At 43.4% G+C, this 23237-nt stretch overlaps 1 protein-coding gene across 1 annotated transcript in view; it reads right to left on the bottom strand.

Annotated features, from left to right (window-relative positions):
* LOC140392299 (myoferlin-like) overlaps window positions 1–23237 on the bottom strand; it is a 309204-nt gene that overhangs the window by 188733 nt on the left and 97234 nt on the right. Inside the window, exons 6-14 of the mRNA XM_072477615.1 lie at window positions 20382–20497; window positions 17590–17716; window positions 14626–14729; window positions 14450–14518; window positions 10864–10907; window positions 8358–8440; window positions 7051–7086; window positions 2784–2908; window positions 126–239 (exon numbers count right to left, since the gene is read on the bottom strand). Of these exons, the coding sequence (XP_072333716.1) occupies window positions 126–239; window positions 2784–2908; window positions 7051–7086; window positions 8358–8440; window positions 10864–10907; window positions 14450–14518; window positions 14626–14729; window positions 17590–17716; window positions 20382–20497 (818 nt within the window). The remainder of the gene's footprint in view (window positions 1–125; window positions 240–2783; window positions 2909–7050; window positions 7087–8357; window positions 8441–10863; window positions 10908–14449; window positions 14519–14625; window positions 14730–17589; window positions 17717–20381; window positions 20498–23237) is intronic.

The raw sequence follows: 23237 nt of genomic DNA, 5'->3' as shown, positions 1-23237 counted from the left end.
GTCATAATGGAAATTTAAGAGACAGAAATGTATCCCAATAAGGAGTGTTACATGACCAAAATGAAGACAGTCACAGGTTTAAGCATAGCTATAATTAACAGAACAAAATGAGCTACATGACTGACCTGGACCACTAAAACATCGTCGCTAGGTATGTCCTCCAGTTTCTTCTCGGGACTACCTTCAAGCTTGGTGATCAGCTCAACTAATATTCTACCACGATATGCAACTCCCTCACCCTAAAAAGGATAAATACATTTTACTAACGTCAAGCTTAAGAAAGAAAATGTTTCCGATTCAAAGCCCCAGCATTTCAGCAGTGCCAGTGAGTCACCTACCGAGACACCACGTTCCGTGGGGTCAGCAGAGTGCCTAAGGGTGGGGAGGATCCTCAACTGCCCTCAAGAAAGTGATGGGCTGCCTTCTTAAACTGCTGCAGTCCCAGTGGTGTAGGTACATCCGTAGGTACATCCACAACGCTGTTAGGAAAGGAGCTCCAAGATTTTGGCCCTGCCACAGTGAAGGAAGGGCGATATATTTCCAAATCAGGATAGTGATATGGTTTGGAGGGGAACTCGAGGGTGGTGGTGTTCCTGTGCATCTGCTGTCCTTATCCATCTCTAGAAAATGCGGTTGATGGGGACTTGGCAAGCTGCTTGGAGCTTGCTGAGCATTTGGTGGATGGGGAGTGGGGGGGGGCAAAGAGACATACAAGCACAGTTCCCATGGTTCACTGGGCAATGATAAGGCTCCGGAAACCCTGCCCCATTCCTCCCGCATGGTCCAGATTTCTTGAAACCAACAACAGCAACATTGGAGTAGTGAAGGGAGGTCAGCCAATCTGACAGATCAGCTAATTCAGCAGTGCTCTCTGACTCAGTTACAAGTTTCATTTATAAACTGAGCGAACAGTGTCGCACTTATTCTTGCATTTGTCATCAACAAAACAAACTAATCAACAAAATAAACCCAGGTTTGACCATCACTTAGTCACTGCCTCATTCCTGGTGCTGAGTAAGAATCTTCATGATGGGATCAAAGGAAAAGAAAGTTGGTTGTGGATCACAAGCAGGATAAAGGAGATAAGCTAGACACAAAGGCTCAGGGCTGGGTTACACAGTAACAAAGGCTTTGAACTTTTTGACAAAGTCATTAGTGATTTCTACTTTCTTGGGTGTGTTATCTTGGTTCTCGAACTTTATCCGGGAGTGGTGGTGGTGGTGCGGGGGCGTTTTGACAGCAGGAAGTAACAATTCCTACTCACTGTGGTTCAATCATATTCAGATTACTCCGTCATCACATAAACTCAAACCTGCATCCCTTCGTGTTGATGTGTTCATACCCAGGGCAAATTGATGAGGATGGGAGCGAGCAAAAGTTTTATTGCGGCCCAGGCCATTGGGGTGGGAGGTATTTGAATGATTGATCAGATCAAGAGATATGGTGAATGAAGAGCCAAAAGATATCCCTTGGATGTGACAGATGCTTTAGACATTAAAATACTTAAGGCACAGAACAGGTCTCAGTAAGGATAAAGTTTTAAGAATGCTTGAAAAGTTGCAATTAATGACTTAAATTTCCAGTTGTACCCAAAATTCTTGTTGCAATTTGCAGACTTTCCAGTATAATTGAAGGATACTCTCACTCAAGAGCTGGATGTGTAGCCTGATTTGCCTGCAGTGAGTCCTCTGGTCCATAAAGATTAGGGATGCATGGTTATATTACAGTGGAACTCTTTTGACTTAAAAAATCCCAATCTTTAAAGTTGTACAATTGGTATTGATCCTGATTACCAATGTCTCTTTGCACAAACCTGGAGTAAACTCCAAGACTAACATTATAACATCTGAACTAACTACATGTGCCAATTAGAAATGTTTGCTGGGCAAATATATCCCACACAGCGAATTTATGTTCTACTAAATAATTTCAATAAGATTGCCAATGATGCCAATGTTACAACCCCCTGCAGGGACAGAGCTGGAGAACATCCACTTCCCCTCTTCCACATTTGAGAATGAACTACTCAGGTGACTGGGGCGCGGAGCTCCCTCCTAACTGGAGGAGCGCTCCACAGAATATAAACCCCGACTTGGAAGGAGTTTGGGGAAGGAGACCCTGTGGGAAGTGTAGTGTAGAGAGGAGGATTATTGTGGCACATGTGGAATAAAGTGAGTTGTACCCTGTCAGCCTGCCTCTCATGGAGTCTTTGCCTCCGTTTACAATAGCCAATATACGTGTTAACTTTCAGGGTCACATCTTACTAATTGAGCTCAGATAAATCGGAGTGAAATCCTAAAGGGGATGAGAAATTTCTACCCAAGTGTAAATGCAAGGATGGTGAGTGATCTGGGCTCACCATTCCGAGCCCATGGCAAACGCGTAGCCGCGGACTGTCAAACTCCCACTGCTATCTGACATTCACTTGAGCGTTGATTGGCAGCTCGGAGCGGGAGAGGGGGGTGGGTGGGGGGGGGGGGGGTCTTAGAGCTCCAATGTCCAGGGGCAAGGGTAAGAGTGAGGCATTGCACCCACCCCCATCCCCACCAGAGCTGGGGAAAAGGTTTTAATGTCACTTGTACACCCTATCCGCACCTGCTCTCAAGGCTGAGCAGGCCTTAAATGAGAAATTGCACCTGGGTTTGGGGAGGGGGGGCGGGTGGGAGAGATTGGGGATTCTCATCCATTAAATGTTATGCTTTCTTCCCTCTGCCCTCCATCTCAGGTCCAAGGAGCATAACATTCTACCCTGGTCCTTAAATCAGATCACATTTCTGACTAACCTTTCCGTAGTTCAATTCTTCATAAGGATCAGCAAAGCCAGTGTATTCCCTGGGACTCCCATAAAAGTTTACGTAACAAGGCCCAAAAGCTGGAAGAAATCCTATTTCCTCCTCTCCCGTTTCCCCTATCGAAATACAGAAGGTGATCAACAAAAAAAATATACAAAACAGGCATTTGCAAAACACATTTTCTAAAATGTGGATTAGTAAGCATGTGCGCAGATACATAAAATGCACTTGCAATTAAGAAGGTTGTTTTATCGCAAGAGTGCCAAATAACTGTTTCAAGTCTATTATTTGAAATGCAGGAGTTATGTAATGCATCAATAAACTTAGTCCTCAGCAGGACTCGTCTGTGAACAATGCTCACTAGCCAGACATTGTTAGTTTAATTTGCCGGATTAAATTGGAAGCTTCACGGATTTAGATTGGGAAGAAATAAAATTATTGATTCACTCTCTTGTTGGACGGAGCTGAGCAGAGAGAGTGAAAAAGGAATGTTCAGCTAATTTTATTAAGTAGCAGACAGAATAAAATTTCCTCAAAAAGTCTATAATCAATCCCCATGATCAGGCAATAAACCATTCATACTTTGTGCACAATTACACAAACAAATCTTGCATACTCATGCCATCCATTACTCCTAACACACTACTGGGTGGGAAGCTATTTTTCTCCTCCCTCCCTGAGTGGGTGAAGTAAATGTACCAAGTTGGGAGATCTTTCACTTTCCAAGTGATCACTTTTGATGGAAAAGCATGGAGTCACATCAATATTCCTGTGGGAACATTGATTGCTCACTCTTTCCCCTTCAGCAGATGATGTATAAAGTTCTGAGGCCTCGAGGGGAAAGATCTAAAGCAAAACATTGATAGGCAAAATAAAAAAATTTAAAATGCTGCCATGGAACCATCTGACCAGAACCCAAGATAACCCTTCACCCCTTCCAAATTAACATAAAACCAAGTTTAACAGAAAGCATGTAGCTATATACTGAACTAGACAAGAAGTTTTCAAATCAATAGACTTGTACTGCAACCACAGAACAAAAGCTACAAAAGCAAAATTACTGCACGTGCTAGAAATTTGAAATAAAAAATGAAACCAATTGGAATTACTCAGCAAGTCAGACAGCATCGGTTGAGAGAACGTGTTTATGTTTCAGAGATAATGACCTTTGATCATTGCGACCGGAACTGTTCCCCTTTTTCTCTCCACAGATACTGCCTGACCTGCTGAGTATTTCCAACAGTTTCTGGTTTTTATTTTTGCAAACTACAAGCTAGATGCAAGAATTAGACACAATTTTGCTCTTCAATTCCTTCAATAAAAAGTTTGAAAGCCCAAATTAAAGGGGAAAATGCAAATTGATCAGATATCGGAAAGAGCTTGTACAAGTTGCATTCCAGAGTAATAGTAAAGAGTCTCGATTAATAGTCAATAAAATTGTAGCTGTCCTTAATACAAAAAGTATTGTAAAAACATTAGTAGCATCCGTACATGTGGCCATGCATTAGGTACTCAACGCCATCTCAATAGCGTTGTTCAGGAGTGGTAGAAAGTTAACTACAGGCAAAATCAGCCTGGGTCTGCAAACAGTGACACTTAAAACCAAGGGACAGAGAAGAGCAAGAATAATTGACCGAATGGAAGAGATGATGAAATCAGTTGCAAAAAGACAGGAAACCCACAAAACCTGGATGAGAGAGAAAAATAAGTTGTGACTTGGTGGCCGGGGTTCAGGTTTACTATATTTTTCTAAACGTCATTGGGAGTGATCATTTAATATAGCTACTTGGAAGTGGTGTTCAAATAAATCTAGAAGGGCCAAGAGCTATCCACAATGATCGAAGAATAGCTCAGGCAGGCATACAGAATAGACATTTCCATACTGGAGAAGGCCAAATGTGCCTGTATGTGCTAGCTCCATATTAGAGCCATCAAACGCAATCCCATTGGGCGGGATTCTCTCATTCAGGGCAGTGTCTCCACGCTGTCGGAAACGCCGTCGAACGGGCTGCTGGGAGTACCGATTCTAGCCCCTACAGGGGGCCAGCACGGCGTAGGAGCGGTTCACGCCGTTCCAGCCTCCCAACCCTGCAAGAAATTTGCTCCGCGGGATCCGCGCATGCGCAGTGGCACCGGCACCCATCCGCGCAAGCGTGGTGGCCTCCCTCAACGCGCCTGCCCCGACGCCACATGGCGCGGGAGTTCAGGGGCCGGCGCAGAAGAAAATAGGCCCGGGGAGCGAGGCCGGCCCGCCGATTGGTGGACCCCAATCGCGGGCCAGGCCCCCCCTCCCTCCCCACAGGCCAGCCCCCCCCAGACCCTGCACGCAGAGTTCCCGCCAGCTGCGACTAGGTGTGGACGGCGCCGGCGGGACTCTGCCTTTTTAGAGTGGCCGCTCGGCCCATCCCCGGCGGAGAATCGCGTGCTGGCGTCGGGGTGGCGTGGCCTGGTTGGGGGGATTCTCTGGCTCGACCCCGGGCTGGGAGAATCCCGCCCAGAGTCTTTTCCTATTCTTTACACACAACTTTAGAATCTGTTCATTAAAATCAAAATAATCTAGGGCAATGTTCAAATTTCCTTCAATTGCTCAACCACTGGGTGGCACAGTTATCATTAGCATTGGGAACAACCCCAAGAGCGCCATCAGATAATAAAGTGCTAAAGTCAGGGACTTGCAAAGTTGAAGTTGATGCACCCCATTCTCCAGTTAATGGCCAAATGTAGTGGACGGTTTACACTCCATTTAAAGCGGCTTAATTGAAAATCTCAATGCTTGTTATTCACTACATTCCCAATTGGCTATGATCATCTTTTCCTTCCCCCCACATCTAAACACGTAGAATGGGGGTAACAGTCCCCAAGACACGATAATAGCAAGTGAAAATGAAAGGAAAGAAAATGATATTTGAATTAATGTCCAAGAAGCAACTTTTAAAAAATAAATTTAGAGCACCCAATTCATTTTTTCCAATTAAGGGGCAAAATAGCGTGGCCAATCCACCTAGCCTGCACATCTTTAGTATGTGGGGGCAAAACCCACGCAAACATGGGGAGAATGTGCAAACCACACAGACAGTGACCAGAGCTAGGACGTTGGCGCCGTGAGTCATCAGTGCTATCCTCTGTGCTACCGTGCTGCGCTGTCCAAGAAGCAACTTGATGTTTGAATCGCCAAACTATAATTCTTGAAACTACGTTTAACAAGAGCATCAGGTAGTAACCAACAATTGTGTCTAATCTTGAGCTGTTATGATTAGATATGTTCCAAGCATGATTTAAGAGTTTATTTCTATGGAACATTAAGCACAACAATGCAAAAAAGTCGATTTGGTGCGGAAGGAGCTTGCAAGCAATTCATCTAGTTTTCAGCCAAAGTAAATAGGACCAGAGTGCATTTTAGAGGCAGAGTGAGATTCCACATTTCACTCCAATAACAGTGACAGAAAATAGCTTTCTTTCAGTAATTGGGCAGGAACGTTAAATTAAGTGCAACTGAAATTTTAAAATATCCACCAAATGTAAATATCAGACTGTGGAACAAGGTAACATTGTCCTATTAAGATTCCGGCAAAAATTGGGAAGCAGCTAAATATTAGTGTGATGGACGCCAACTGGTGAATGCATAAATAAACCTCATGATGCCAAACCAAGCAGTACAAACCAAGAACATCACAGTACAATCCATGGTCTGTGCTACATCAGTTAGCCAAGGTCAGATAGGTATCACAATTATCTTCAAATTTGTTGTGTTTAGAGCAGAATAAAAAAACGAAACCCTCAAATTAGCCTGATTGTTGCCCAGTAACATCTGCCAGAAGCAAGCGTTTCTAGACAGGACCAGTTGGCACTCAACTTGCTCAGATACCAGTACCTCAGGGGTGGATGGCTAAAAGGAAATGTTTTGGGAATGGGAAAAAAAATGTACATTGCTATTTTCCATCCCAATTTGGCACTTTACAGTGGGACTCACCAAATTTTTAATCTTACCACTTAATGCACATTTGGGCCTAGATTGAAAAACTCATCAGCCTGCTTTTTCAGGTTGCAGAGCTTATAAAAGAAAACAAGATTATCAAGCCAGCTAAGGCACTCAAGTCCAATAGCCATCATGTGAGAGAACATCCATTGCCAAAAGTTGGATCACTTTTGAATCCAAATTCGACAGCAAACGTTTGTACGTGGTCTTTATCCTTCCCCATCCCACACCATGTCCCACTTTTGGCAACAGACGTTCAAAGATTAGACCAAGAAATAAAACCTTCATTTGCTGGAGAAGCCCCAATTCCCTCATCATCTGGATTGTAGGAAACAAAAATAAGTTAGAATGTTACAAAGTAAAATATAATTAACCAGTCACTTAATGTTTTCAGCGCTGCGTACAACCAGCTTCACAATTCACTAAATGTGTATCACCAGGAGCACCAATGGACAGCACCACCGTGTCAACGCAGGGCCACAATCACTTATTCCTCCAGATTGCGCTGCCCAAGTGTTAAGTGAAACCATGCACCTCGTGAGGTGAAGGAAGAGGTGTGATGATCCTTTACAGGCTGCTGCTGCACTCCTCCATAACATTAGCTAGAAGAGGAGGAGGCAGTTTGCAAGTTACCTGGCTTATGCTTCACAGGAACTGAGCTTCTTAGGGGGTCTAGAAAAAGATGATGTTGTTTAGAAAACACTACATTTCCTGTCAATATTTATTCTAGTGACCAGCCAACAAGAGAAGGTGCTCTGGAGGGGGGGGGGGGGGGGGTTGCTGGAATGGAAAACAATGAGTATCAGAAAAATTTGTTAATATGGCAACTTGTTCAGTTACTTTATACACTTCAATTAGTCACTGCTAAACAATGGTACATTTATATACTCAGGAACACACCCTGGAGGCAAGTGTGGAGAGGATGCTCACCTCCTCACCACACCCCCCCCCCCCCCAAACCACCGCCCCTGCAACTCGAAGTCCAAGCTGCCATGTCCTCGCTGGTCAGGGGCTGCATTAATTCACCCACATGCTTGTTGATCATATTAATAAAAGTGGGAATTAGTATGCTCTTGTCCACTCTGGGCGAGAGCCTCATTGGAATCAGGGCCGCAGAAACCTGATCAGGGCCAGGAGACTTGCAATGGGTTTAATGCCCAGCGATGATCCTGTTTTGGCCCTTGTGCCAGATTCAGCGAGCCATACTCCACAATGGCTTATTGTGCCATTTTATAATAAGTAAGGAGACTGCAGATTGATATAGAAATGAAACACTGTGCATATGGGCATGTAATATTGATCCATAAGGTGGCTGCACATAGCTAAAAATGCACATTAAGAAAGGAAGATATCCAGGAAAGGACAAATTACTCATTCTGGAAGGCTGCAAACTACAGTTTGCATAAATTCCATGTTGACAAGTTGTGTTTCATTCAGCAGAAATGATTGCCACCAAATCTGGCCCCTGAACACATTAACACTTGAATATAGAAACAAAATTGTCTCCAGAACTAGTAGTGGAGCTTTGTACCAAGCTTTGCATTGTAAACGCAGTGCATCAGTAACAGGAAAGTGAAAATTACACCAACCTTCAACTTCGCCTCCAGATGAAGCTATTTTGGAGAGGTACAAAAATGCTGTTCCAATAGCGTCATTCCTAGTCATCCGATCCCTAGAAGATATTGGCCATGTTTTTGATATTAGTTGCAGGAACTAAAGCACTGTGGAACAACATTGCACTATCAGGTAGTCAGGGTAAGTGGCTCAGAACTTGTCACTTTAACCAGCTGAACAATCAGAAGGGCTCAAAAGAAATGACAAAAAAAAGCCAATTCCATGCCATGTTAATTATATTGGAGTCTGTCGTTAGATATCTATTACCCCTCATAACATCACTTCAACATGGTTTCTGACAACAGAAATTAAACAAATGGTACATGCCACTGACGTTGGTGCATTTTTTCGCATTAATGTAAAAACTACAAATGTTTATATAGGATGGTGGAAGGAGGAAGGAATCGCAGGCACACTGTACATTTATCTTCCCATATAAAAAAGGTGAAACAAAGCAGTCTAATTTTAAGACAAAGGATGGTAATGATTTTTAATTAAAAATATTTTAAGGCATTTATAATTTTAACAATTTTCAAGAAAAAAAACCCAAACTGAACAATACACACCCAACCAACAACCAAATCCAGCCAACATAGTTTACATACACAATTCCCCAATCCCAATTTCCCACCATTTAAAGGATGGTAATGATTAACTGCACAAAACCCGACAGGGAGAATGTGATGAGAAGATTTCTCAAGATGGTCAGATTGAGAACATGTGCAATCAATGCAGGGCAGCACAGTGGCGCAGTGGTTAGCACTGCTTCCTCAGGGTGCCAAGGACCCGGGTTTGATCCCGGCCCCGGGTCGCTGTCCGTGTGGAATTTGCACATTCTCCCTGTGTCTGCATGGTCTCCCACAACCCAAAAGGATGTGCAGGGTGGTGGATTGGCCACACTAAATTGCCCCATAATTGGAAAAAAAATAATTGAAATTAAAAAAAAAGTGAGCAACCCATTCAATCGAGCGCATAACTGAACCAAAGTCAACTATTTGATCCGAGAATTACAGGTATTTTACAGGTAATAACATGTTCCAATCAATAATCACACAAAGCAAGTGCGAGCAAAATCTAAACATGGATTTCTTTTCTCATCTACAAACCTTCCCTCAAATAATTATTGCCTTTGCTGAATTTAATTCCATCGTCTTAGTCACCGTTTTGTTCTGATGCCTGCTTGTGAACATCAAATGCCAACATTTAATTTATCTTAATAAAAGTTGGCTAGTATGTTGGCAGAACAATTGAAGGGTACAAGAGATATTATTTTAAAGCAACTGCTTAGTTATGTTTTTCCAGGTACTGTAGTTCACAAAAGAAATTCAAGACAATTCCCTACTGCCGATGTGTGAATCAGATGGGGAAAAAAAGAAGAATTCCCTGAGCAAAGCCATATTTTATTTTGAAAGTAAGGACATTGCAGGTCTTCCCTGTATACCAAGGGACATCCAATGTCTACCACCATTAAACAAATGCCTTGACTGTAACCAATGCACTTATTTTTCCTATACATCAAGTCCATAGACGGGATTCTCCCAGACTAGCACCAGGCCGGAGAATCGTCGCAACCGCGCCACGCGATTCTCTGCGGAGCGGCGAATCGGCACCATTGACGCTGGCGAGTTTGGCGTGGCGCCGGTCGCAGGCCGCTCTACACAGCTGGGCCGCCAATTCTCCGGCCCGGATGGGCCAACCAGCCACTCTAAAAATGCAGAGTCCCACCGGCGCCGTCCACACCTGGTCGCAGCTGGCGGGAACTCTGCGCGCAGGGTCGGGGGGGGGGGGGGGGGGGGGGGGCTGTGGCCCGCGATTGGGGCTCACCAATCGGCGTGTTGGCCTCTCGCTCCCCGGGCCTATTTTCTTCCGCGTCAGCCCCGGAACTCCCGCACCATATTGCGTCGGGGCCGGCGCGTTGGGAAAGGCCACCGCACAAGCGCAGGTTGGCGCCGGCTGCACCGCGCATGTCTTCATTGATGCCGGCACCACTGCGCATGCACGGATCCCCCGGTGCACATTTCCCGCCAGAATGGGAGGCTGGAGCGACGTGAACAGCTCCAGCACCGTGCTGGCCAAAATTGGTACTTCCAGTGGCCCGTTCACACCGTTGTGAAACGCGATGGCGTTTCCGACGGCGTGGACACTCTGCCGCCGAATGGGAGAATCCCGCCCCGTGTACTACACATCACACCCCGGACTCAAACCAATCTTACCCAAAAAAATTACAACACCAGCGATGGAGGAAACGTCAGGGGGTATTATGGCAAAAATTAATCCTTTGTTAACAAATGGATGCTTAAAAAAAAAGACAAAAAGTAGTTGTTTCCTGCCTCACCGTTTACCATCAGCTGAGAGGTGACCCAATTCCAAACATTTCTACAATATCGACAATGACTCATTCATTAGTTAATTCCAAAAAGGACAGTCACAGTTGATAAAATTCACAAACACAATTCAATCCATGAAAGCTTTCATACTCACCAATCAAACACGGTCAAACTTATTCTTTCACACATAGATGGAAACTGCCCAAGGGAGAGAAGAAATATTTTATTTTAGAGAGAGATTCTTCATTTAATATTTCATTGCAAAAGCCATTAACGTCATGGCCTCAACTCCACTTTGCCATCTGCCTCCACTGTGCCCCATAATCCTCGCCTGCCTTCCTTCGTCTATCAAAAATCTCTCTGAATCTAAGGATAGCCAGTTAGCTTTTTTTACTTTAATAATTTATTTTTTATAAACCAATTCCAAAAGCTTTATGTAACGAGACAGAAAAATAATGCCGAGAGAAGGATAATATACAAGAGAAAGGAGTTACAATATTGTACATTTAAATATAGGGGCAATGCAAGTCAACTCTAGGTAAAGATGTTCTGACTGCTCATCAGAACGGACACCACTGAATTTGAGGAAACATCAGAGCAAGCTCAAATTTAAAACAGCAATGCAGATTAAACATTACTTATACAGTTTACATCACCAGGTTTTAAAATTTCAGACAAAGGACATACAATACAGAGCGCTTCTAAATACGCAAATGTATTTGTGATGAAAGCCCACATGACTCACTCAACACTAATTTGACAAGCTGCTCCACTGGACCTTTTGCTACTTATACATCAACAGCACGAGACTGAAAATAGCACACTGAAGAACAGAGGAACTGCCCCAAAGTTGCTTTAAAGAGGGTCAGCATATATGCCGTGACAATCATGGAACGCTCACAACTAACAAGTTTAAGATTTTGCTCCAATCTGAAACTAAAATGAAATGAAATGGTGAGACTCCATCTCCCGAAGAGTCCCCAGCAAAATGGCAACATGAGGCATAGAATTATTGAGCCTGATTTAATGGGTGTCAATTGGGAGGTATTTCTCAGAGCATGCAGCACTGAGAATTGTACTGCTATCAAATGGGACTGTTTTTTTGGGAGCCCTCTGTGGGAAATGCCCCAGCGAGGCCGCACTTACATTAATTCCTGAAAATTTCCATTTTTAAATGCTGTCTGGATCTCTTGATCCCCCACCGTGGATTCCGAACCTCACCCCCCAGCTTACGGATTTGGGGGCCCTCAAGCCCCTCACCCACCTCATAAGGGTAGGGCACCCCCAGGCCCGATCCCCTGCGAGGACAGCCTGCCCACTAGCGCTGCCGGTGTACCGTCCGGCCCCCCCCCTCCTCAAGTGCCGTTACGCCTGCTCCATGTTTGTATTAAATGACATCACGGCAAGGTCTCTCAGGCGCAGACGTTCGATCCCAGACCTTAGGAGACTCCGGTGCAGACATATTTAAGTGAAGCTAACTGCTGGCTTAAATATGCAAATCTAAATCGCGCCCAGTGAGGGCAAGATCCAGATCACGACATCTCACGAGATCTCGCTTTACTGAGTTGGGTGAGACAGTCCTTTTGATCTGGCCCTAGATGGTGGTTCAGTGTTAAAGCACTTTGAAGGACTGCAACAATTTTTAAAGTCCAACCCAAGGGGTAATTCACGTACTAAACAAAAATATTTTTTTAAAAAAGCATTGCCATGATTTTGGGCTGGATGTGCAATTATTTGGTACAGAATAACCAAGAGCTATTTTGTTATCTGATGCCAAGTGGCCAATGATCATTTCACAGTGGAGTTTGGATTTATATTTGGGAATATATTTGCAGTGTTGAGGAAAATAAACTCCTTTATCAAAATGGTAACAACCCTCTTTCTGGTTTACACATAGAAGGTCCTACATGCCACCCAGAAAAACAGAGTGATGTTACTCCGAGTCAATTACTTGGCTTAGGTGATGTGTGTTGAACTGGAGAACATGTTAAATTTAGTTTTTAAGCGGGACTAGAAATTAAAACAATATTTGCCCTACCGTCAGGAAAGGGACAGGTTTGGAGAGATAGCATAGAGACTTAGGCTACTGTGCCACCCACAGAAGTAAGGCAGATTGTGGTATGACTTCCAGAATTATAGAAATGGGATATTTAAGTAATGGGACCTTTGTGTGTTCTCAGACAACATGCCTTCATAGCTGTGGTAAAGGAACAGGTAAAAGAATGGCAACTGCACATTTAACCAATTTTCATACAAATAATGAAAAGAAACTTCCATCTGCGCACACACATCTGCACCACTTGACCTGTGGTCAAATTGGTTACATTCTTCAATTGTCTCCAGGATAAAATGTCCAGTTGCACATTTATAATGGACAATGCCCTTGTAAACGTATCACACCAAATTACAGCATCCTGCCATGGTAACACTGCAGTACTTCATGGTTTGGGGCTGGCGGTGTTGATTACGTTGTAACCAGTTTACATAGGCAGATTATAAATTGGGACAGAGAAATTTAGGTTCATGAAAACGTAAGGATCAAATTAATGCCGTTACAATTATCTTAGTATGGTTAATCATAGTTATCATAGAATTTACAGTGCTGAAGGAGGCCATTCGGCCCATCGAGTCTGCACCGGCTCTTGGAAAGAGCACCCTACCCAAGGTCAACACCTCCACCCTATCCCCATAACCCAGTGACCCCACCCAACATTAAGGGCAATTGTGGTTACTAAGGGCAATTTATCATGGCCAATCCACCTAACCCGCACATCTTTGGACTGTGGGAGGAAACCGGAGCACCCGGAGGAAACCCACGCACACACAGGGAGGATGTGCAGACTCCGCACAGACAGTGACCCAAGCTGGAATCGAACCTGGGACCCTGGAGCTGTGAAGCAATTGTGCTATCCACTATGCTACCGTGCTGCCCGTAATCATCCTCATATGTTCAAATCGTATTTCTCCTGAATGCTTAGTGCCGATGTCAATACTACAGGAGATCAATTAGGTGTGTAATTTAGTTAATTACCTTCCTCGTCACGATGTGCACACCACACTTTTAGCAACATTTAATACCGAAACCTGCTCATATAAACCTTGACCAGATATTCATGGTTTCAGGACCAGGTCACTCGTTGATCGGCACATCTCCCAACAATCCCTAGCTACTCCGCCCACCATGTTTGTCTTGACCCACATATCATCTTGCGGACAAATGTCAAGCATTTGACCAGTACAAAAATAATTTAACTCCGAATACTACAATTATGTCAAGAGCTATTTAGGACTTATTTTTTATATTAGTTCATGGGACGTGGGCATCTCTGGGATGTGCCAGCATTTATTGCCCATCCCAGATTATCCTTGAAGGGGCACTTAAGAGTCAATTACATGGCTGTGTGTCTGGAGTCACACGAAAGCCAGACCAGGTAAAGATGGGATTGTCTTTGCTAAACGACATTAGTGAATCAGATGTTTTTTTCTGATGATCGACAATAGTTTCATGGTCATCATTAGACTTTTAATTCCAGATGTTTTATTGAATTCAAATTCCTCCATCTAAAGTGGCGGGATTTGAACCTGGTCCCAAAATCATTACTCTGGGTCTCTGGTTTACTAGTCTAGTGACAACACCACTATGCCACCACCTCCCCTATGACATATGACCAATACCACATGACATCTACTGGCAGATCAAAACCAATAATTGCAGTTAATAAAACAGAAGCAGGTTCTACCTTGACTTGAAGGTTGATTGTTTGGTTCCACTCAGGGTTTGCATTTTTTTCTATTATCTTTGTACAGAGCTGGAACAGAATAGAGTCAGTGTTATACATGCAGGGCAGTGGGTAGGAAGCTTGAATTCCATGCTAAAGTCACAGAGATACAGATATGGACACCACCAGATGCTCACCTTTTTCCCAGCAAAGCCAACTTCCACATATGGGTCCACAAGGTTTTTCTTATCAGAACCTGCACCAAATATTGATTTAACAGTTTCTGCAAAGGCATCGTCCACTAAAATGTAAAAGAAACAGAACATTGGCCTGATCACATCTTTGTTGCTAATATTCCATTGGTACATTACAATAGTTGGAGAAAGCCAGAAATGACTTGAACAACGTAAACATCACACAATCCAGTTCAAATACAGTGGATGCGCTGCAACATATGCATGAAAATAGGACCTTTATTACAATTACACAAGTCAAAGTTCATTATGGCCAAACTGGAATAACAGGAGGAAGAGTAAGCTTAAGAAAAGCAGTCAAAAGGAGTATGGAAGTAGAAGACTTTTTGAAGGTGGAGACACAGCGAAAGCAGAGATTAGGAGAGAAAATTGCCGAAGGGGTGGTGCAAAAGGCTTTGCTGCCTATGGCAAGCTGGAGAGAGGCAAAAACAGACAGTACAGCAGAATTGATAGAATAAAACATTCACAATGCAGTTCTTTAAGAGTTGAAGGACGATATTCAGCACTGGAAGGAGTTGAGCATTTCAAAGTGACTGGGTAAATGCAGAAATGGGTAGAGATAAAGTTGTTTTTCAAAAATATTTTATACAAGGCATTTTCATGTGTGGTGATCTTGGAGAGGGATTTCCAGGATGGAAGACAGAGTGATCACAAAGACACAAAATTCTTTTGAAGAACTGTGGCGCACAAAGACTCCGTGAGACAAACAGAGTGAAGTCGATGAGGCTTTATTAAGCGTGTCTGTTCCCCAGCAGCCCGATAGTAAACTGGCATGCGGGGGAAGGCACCGGCTTCTTATACTTCGCCTTCAGGGCGGAGTATGAGGTCAACGGCCAACCAGGACCCGGGATCTGTCAGCCAATGACATTAGGGCTTCCAGTCCCACATGACCCCCAATACATACTACCACAAGAACTAAATTAATTTAATTCTGGCTTAGCACAGTGGGCTAAACAGCTGGCTTATAATGCAGAATAAGGCCAGCAGCGTGGGTTCAATTGCCGTACTGGCCTCCCAAACAGGCACCAGAATGTGGCGACTAGGGGCTTTTCACAGTAACTTCATTGAAGCCTACTTGTGACAATAGCGATTATTATTATTAATTTATTAACACTACTAAATTTGAGTTCAATGCTTATTCTAGATAGCAAACATACATATAAGAATTAAACTACTCACTAACACTATCTCTTATCTACTAATTATAACTATTATATCTTAACTAGCTCTGCAATACACCATGAATCTTGTCTTCTTCAGCTCCAAACTAATCTCCTCCCCCAAGCCCAAGAGCCAGTGCAATTTATAGTAGTCCCTTAGCTCCCTCTAGTGGTTAGGCTTAACATAACATTAACTCTTCACATGCTGTACATTTGTTCAATGTAACATCATGTAAATAAAAGCAGAAGAATCAAATAACATTGTAACCAACACCCGCTACCCCTCCGCTCCCCTAATACCACACCCGCCTCCCATCCCACCTTCCCCATTTTAACCCCCTATTTCCCCCCCTCTCCCCCACACCCCGCTGACCCCTCAAACCTCCTTAAATAAATCAATAAACAGTTTTCACCTCCGGGTGAACCCATCCACCGAACCCCTCAAGACAAACTTCTCCAGCCTCAGAAATTCCACCAAGCCACTCAGCCACACCCCCGCTTTCGGCAGCTCCGAGTCACGTACACGCCAGCCTCTGCACCTTTGATGCCTTTGCATCCCCACAAACCTAAGGTTGTGTCTTCTGGAGTGATTCTACAAATCCTCCACCTTCTCTTTCAGCCTCTTTTGGGTCTCCTGCATCACTCCCACTTCAGCCACCAATGAGGCCAACTGCTCATAGTGCTCCCCCACATCCTCCTCCACTTTCTGTATCGCCCGACCCTGGGACTCCAGCCTCTGCTCCACTCTCTCAAACCCAGACTTTGGTTCCACCACCTTGGCTAGGTCTTCTAGGGCCTCTTTCCTCTGCTGGCAGAGCTTTCCATTAAGGAACTCTATTAACTGCTCAGTCGACCACTGTGCAAGCAGAGTAGCCCCCTTGCCCACTGCCATCTTGTCTTGTGGCGCACCACGAAGACTCTCCTGTTTCAGCAGCTCTCTCCTTCTTGCCCCACTCAAGTCTGTGGATCCGTCCACCAGCCACACCAGAGGTGTATGACTTTCCCCTTGCACTCAAATCCCTTCAGGTAGGGAAAAGAGTGGAAAAATCCGCCTTGAGCAGGAGCCACTAAATGTGCAACCGCTCACTCGAAGTCCAAAAGTTTATAATATATAGATTCAGCTCAGGTTGAAGAAAGCAGCATGCTCTACTCCATGGCGTGACATATGAAGGAAAGTGGGATGGGACTGGGATCTGCAGTGCAATGCTTCTGGCGTGAGCCAAACAAGACTGACTTCCATCTTACCAACATTGAAGTTGACTGTTGTGATTCATCCAGACAGAAGCTGGAAGGGAGCAAAAGCATAGTCAGGAAACAAGCAGGAGGGAGGAAGATCAGGCATCAGCTAAGCCTGTGCTGACAGATTAACATCACCAAGCAGCAACATACAGATGAGCAATAGGAAAAGTCTAACATTGGAACCCTGGGGCACACAGATGAGTGAACAAGCATGGAAATTCACAGTGGAGAAAATGGTGTCAGAATGGAACCAGGGGAGGGTAGGTCCAGCGTTTCAGCACAAGGAGGATGACTACCAAGATGATGAGGAAGAATAGGGACAGAAAACAACACATCACAATTACACAGGATATAATGTGCCTCTTTGGCCAGATTTCCTGGTCTCTGCTAGCAGATCACGATAAGGAGGATACTGCACCTGGAGTAGCATTTTGCATGTTGAATTTTCAAACAAATTTCAGTCTCTAATATTAACACATTCTTCTCTTCAACCAGAAATCTAACTTACTCTGCGGAATATCCTCTGCTCTGTACACCTTCAAAAGGAATGTCACCCATCGAAGTGTGAGCCCTGCAGGGAGCAGCAGGTTACTTTCAACATCATCATGTTCTTCATTTGAATCTTTCTTCTCAATCTATTGGACACATTTTTTAAAAAAGTTGGTACGTTAATAGATAGTGGCTACAGTGAAACAGGATATCGCTTTGTTGTTCCTGCCTCTCGCTGTCTGGCCATGATTCGCACATCACAATTGACCTTGGGTATTCAATAGTTTAAATGCAGTACAGAGCCTACCTCACCCATAGCCATTTCATTTTACTATTGCTACAAATTCACCTCAGCTTGCTGTTTGGTCTATTGAATCGTGTCACAGAACCAAGACCAGAGTACTCTCTCTGCCTCCGCAATAGGGCCCAGCATGAAATGATGGATCAGATACTCTTCCACTTTCCTGCTAGTGCCATAGATTCTCTCTGAAGATATGCAAAAGCTTTGTACTGTACTATTCAAAATGTTGTGCATGACCAGGGTAACTCGATCACATGGCATCTACCTGCTCCCTTGAAGTTTTCTGTGATCATTGAACACTGCTGGGCACCATCGCAAACACTGAAAGTGTGGTAGTGCAGCAAGATTAAGGTAATTTTAATTTGATTACTTTCACAGTAACTTCATTGCAGTGTTAAAGATTATTATTATTACCTACATTAGTGGTACCTTCTTTTCATCACCTACATTAGTGGTACCCTCTTTGAGGGCACTTGGCATTTGTCCCGGTGACACTGGGCTCATAGTTGGTGCACTTGATCGCCCCAAACATCGATGCCATCCAATAGTAAATTCCATTGGTTATTCCATTATTCAAAGGGCTGCGTGAAGCACACCAATGACATCACAATTGTAAGAATGAATCTCAACACTTCCACTACATATTTTAAGATAAAGATAGATAGTTTTTTGAAGAATAAAGGGATTAAGGGTTATGGTGTTCGGGCCGGAAAGTGGAGCTGAGTCCATAAAAGATCAGCCATGGTCTCATTGAATGGCTGAGCAGGCTCGAGGGGCCAGATGGCCTACTCCTGCTTCTAGTTCTTATATGGTCAAATAAATAAATAAATATCTCTTCTAAAGCTATTTCACATAGGAGACTCAACGTTTTATTCAATCTTTTGCAAACATGCATCTTTAAGCACTTCTCTACGTGCAAAATATTGAATAGCAATTCTGTAATTAGAACCACTCACTGCAGGCACTCAAGAGCAATCAGTACAGTCCATTACGGTAAATTAATTGCAGCATTCACCCAGCACATGCATGGATAGCCCTGCATTGACACCCCTTTCATTTTGGAAAAAAAAAGCTTTCTGCCGGCCCCCAAAATACAGGGAAGGACCATTTTGGCAAGACAGTTATGAAAATTTGTCACTTCAGTTTTGGTTTCAAGCAGTGAAGAACTTTATTTTCTGACAAAAACAAATTACTTCTGCTGATTTCCCTGAATCTCTATGCCCCATCACTATTCTCCAGATCGAACTGTTACAACAAGGTGAAGGCGAGGAGTTAAATGGTTCCCCTCTTAGTTTAACCACAAGAACATTTCTGTTTAACAGGATACAAGTCAGTGAGTACTTAACTGTTTACATGTTGATCATTAAAAGAACCAGTGGGACAGGTTTTTTTGAGTTTAACAAAGAGCATGTTTAGGTTTACAAATTAAACAGTGAAATACATTTCAACTTTCACACAGATACTACACTGTGGAAGGATGGGGTGGCCAAATTAGAATCCATTAAAAAAATAAAAGAGTAGATGGTCTGTAGTTGGGCTCAATTTGATGGTTTCAACTTAAAGATGTAGACAGCAGAGTTGTTTTTCTTTTGGAGGCGGGTACTGCTGGGGATTCACTGGTCTGGAGAACAGCATCTCTGGATGGTTAGAGTGCTCAAAGTTTACCAAGTGGGTTGGAGAGGGGAAGAGGCAGGAAGAATCTCCCCGCACTTACATCTTCTCCCTAAACTGCTTGTCCTTAGTTCGGAGAAGGAAACGTGTGCTTAAAATATACAAAGGGTTGACTTGTCATGTAACCCTCCTTCTCCAACTGACAGGAAGATTTAAAAAAAAAGACATTGCCAAAGTTTTTCAATGGTGATTTGATTAACTAATGCAGGGAAGCTACTCAGCCAGGCTTCCATTGTCCAAGCAATTACTTTTAATGCCCTCTCCAACAGTTGAATACCTCAGGTGGTTACCATCGATGCCTTGCTAATGAGACAGGAGGTGCAAGTCCTTCACACTCCCCTAAAGTAATGTCTTTGACGGGTTTTGCAGTTAGACTTACTCCACAGCTATGAGTTGGAACATGGAATAGATAGTAATGCAAATTGGGATTAGCCATCTTGGGCTGAGATTGTGCTTTTGTCTGGTTTTAAAAGTTCAATTAAGTTTTCCAGGCAGTGAATTAAAAATTATTTCGGCATTAGGCACATCTTCATGACAGGACCAATATTATTCAAAACGGCCTATTAGTCATCGATTTTCAGTCAAGGCCCATGGTTTGACATTATTGAGGTTGCAATGATTCTTTCCTTGATGCATTTTAAAAAAACTTTTTTAAAAAAGGTCCAAACTGTCAAGTTCTCATTAGCATTTGCAGCAATACAATAAAACCTTACGGAATACCGGGTAACAGACATCTCATCAGAGACAGGGTTTAGTGAAATAATTGAAAAAGCGTAAGGGAATTTTTTTTCACATTCCTTACTTCAAGTACGAATACATACACCACTAAAAATAATTACCGGAGGTTCATCGCCTGTTGCCAAGACAAATAAGCTGACTTTCATGTATCCCCTGGATCCTGTGCTTGTGTCGTCAGGATCGTGAAGCAGAAGCCATTTCCTTAGAATAGCATGTCCTATGGTGCAGCAAAAAATTCAGCTTTAATTAGTTTGTTCAACAACAGTCACAGTAAATTGCCTGGCAATAGAAACTTAAAAGCACAAGCAGTGCGAGGGCCATTTACCACGATGTATCTTTTATTCCAATAACCATCCTATCACCACCACCAAGTCACAGGAAGATTGGCTCAAATGATGGATTTGTTATTGAGCAATGGAAGGCACCTTCATAATAGAGGAGAAGGTTCTTGTGCAGACTAAATGTATTCCATTACATGGGCAACTTGATCTTCCTGGATATAGAGATTAAAATGAAATAGGAAAAGTGAGGAGAGGTGGAGGGGTTCGATAAATGATGATCACAGCGGTCAAAGCTTACCAGGTGGATTGGAGAAAAGAGGAAGTTTGACCAGGTCCATAGTTCAGTGGAGAACCAAGCTGAATTCAAACAAGTACAGAGGAAAAGGAAATTAGAGTGTACGAGAACAGGTTAATCGATGACAAGATACAAATTAGCAAATAGTAAAAGTGCAGTCAAAGGAAAGATGTGACAGATTAAGGATCAAAAAGGAGACCTTTGAGTAGAGATGAAGGGCTTGGCGGAGGTACAAAAAAAAAAAAAGTACATAAAAGATTGGCAGTGCCTAAGGGTAGAAATGCCATGTAGTCCAGATGGGATGTATACTAAAAACAAACAGAGAATGCTCGAGAAACTCAGCAGGTCTGGCAACACCTTTAGGGAGAGATAAACATAGCACTTTGAGTCTGTTTGACTCTTAAATCAGAACAGAGGGGGGAGAAATCGCCACAATACCCAATAGATTTTGCCCTCTTAGTTCTGACAAATGGGCAAACTGACTCGAAACATACTCGGTTCTCTCTCCCTACAGATACTGTCGGACCTGCAGAGTTTTTTCAGCATTTTGTGTTTGTTTCAGATTCCAGCACCTGCGGTGTTTTGCTTATTTTGGAGCGTTTAATTGATTGGTGAGGAATAGCCTCACTAGTCAGCCAATAACATTCCTTGAAATCTAGAATTTGTATAATATGATGAAATCTAGAATTTGTATAATATGATAAATTCTTTACTGCCTCAATGAAAGCCTGTAGTTGCACAGCAATAGAAAACGTTAAAATCGCTCCATCTTGATGCTTTAACCAAAAGTGAAAGACTGCATCAAAAACGATTTAGAAGGAAGCAGTTAACTGGATAAAAGAATGCTCAAAGCTTTCCTTTAGATGAATACAATTTGAATTTAGAAATGTTCCTGCTTGGTGTAAGGAATGCTCGTGCTTGGTGCTTGCAAAGTGCAATGCCACCAGACAGATAGGCATTCATTTTGAATGGCCACACATTTATATCTCGCTCAAACCACACCTTGCAGGTTATGGACACTGACAGCCAGAATGTTAGCTATCATCTGAAGGGAAATGCATGCAGAATGGTAACTGGGACATATGCCGTTTATTAATAGCATGGACAATATTGAACCTTGGGATAAGATTCAGTTTTCTTTTGCTAGGGGGTAATCTTAGTCAAAGTGGCCTCTTGTGAACTACTGGCAATTCAGTGAGTCCCATGAGAGATGAATACAGCTCCCATTATAAATGTGGCCCACGGCTATGAGCATTGGATTCATCTTAAACACAGGGTTTTCAGTCACAAGTTAGCCATGCATCCAGAAGATGGCCTGCTACCAAAAAACATGCAACAATCTGTGCCCTTCAAATCAGTGCAAACGTGGCATTACAAAATACTTCATCTTGTTGGTCTAAGTCCTGGTCTCTTCCTCACAGAGACACCAGAGTACACAGAGACACTAAAGTGTACACGTTGGTTAGGTCACAACTAGAGTAGTGTGTGTAGTTCTGGAATCCACATTATATATGATAGCACTGGAAAGGGTGCAGAGGAGATATACCAGGATGTTGCCTGGGCTGGAGAGTTTAAGCTAGCCAGAGAAATTGGATAGACCGGGGTGGTTTTCCTTGGAGCAGAGGAGACCGAGTGGGGCATTATTGAGATGTATAAAATTATGAGGGGTATAGATAGACAGGAAGAACATTTACATTTGGTGGAGGTAGAAATGACTAGAGGCATAGATTTAAGCCAAGGGGCAGGAGGCTTAGGGGGAATGGGAGGAAAAATTTCACCCAGAGGGTGGTGGGAGTCTGGAACTCACTGTGTAAGGGTGATGGAGGCGGAGACCCTCGTAACATTTCAGAAGTATTTACATGTGCACTTGTGATGCGAAGGCATACAAGGCTATGGGCCAAGCGCTGGAAAAGGGATTAGAATAATCAGGTGGCTGTTTTTGACCAGCGATGGGCCAATAGGCTTTTTCTGTGCAGTAAGCCTCAATGACTTTATGACTATACATTAGTATCTATCTAATTGGTCACTAATCACGTGTGAAGCAAAGTTTCGGCACAGTCCAGACCAAAGTTGCCTCGAATTTCCCGGCCCATCAGCCGCCACACGCATGTGTGAAAGGGACCACTGCTTGGTCGCACCCTCTCACTAGTGCAGCATAGAGGGATCATTGGTCCCAGCTACTTCAAGTGTGCTGCCGCATTGTGAGGAACATGACTGTTGAGTCCAGCAAGTGTCCACACATACATATTTCCAGTCGGACTTACTGGAGAGCAATAGAGTTAGAACAACGGATTGTTTTCTCTTCCCCATTTCAGGAGGCTCAGAGAACAATAAGACAGTCTCTCCCAACTACAGTCAGTTAACACAGCAGAGACCAGCAT

Source organism: Scyliorhinus torazame, chromosome 16, assembly GCF_047496885.1.
Source record: "Scyliorhinus torazame isolate Kashiwa2021f chromosome 16, sScyTor2.1, whole genome shotgun sequence".
In the NCBI taxonomy this organism is placed as follows: Eukaryota; Metazoa; Chordata; class Chondrichthyes; order Carcharhiniformes; family Scyliorhinidae; genus Scyliorhinus; species Scyliorhinus torazame.
The sequence above is the reverse complement of the archived record's forward strand: the minus strand, read 5'-3'. Positions and strand labels throughout refer to the sequence as shown.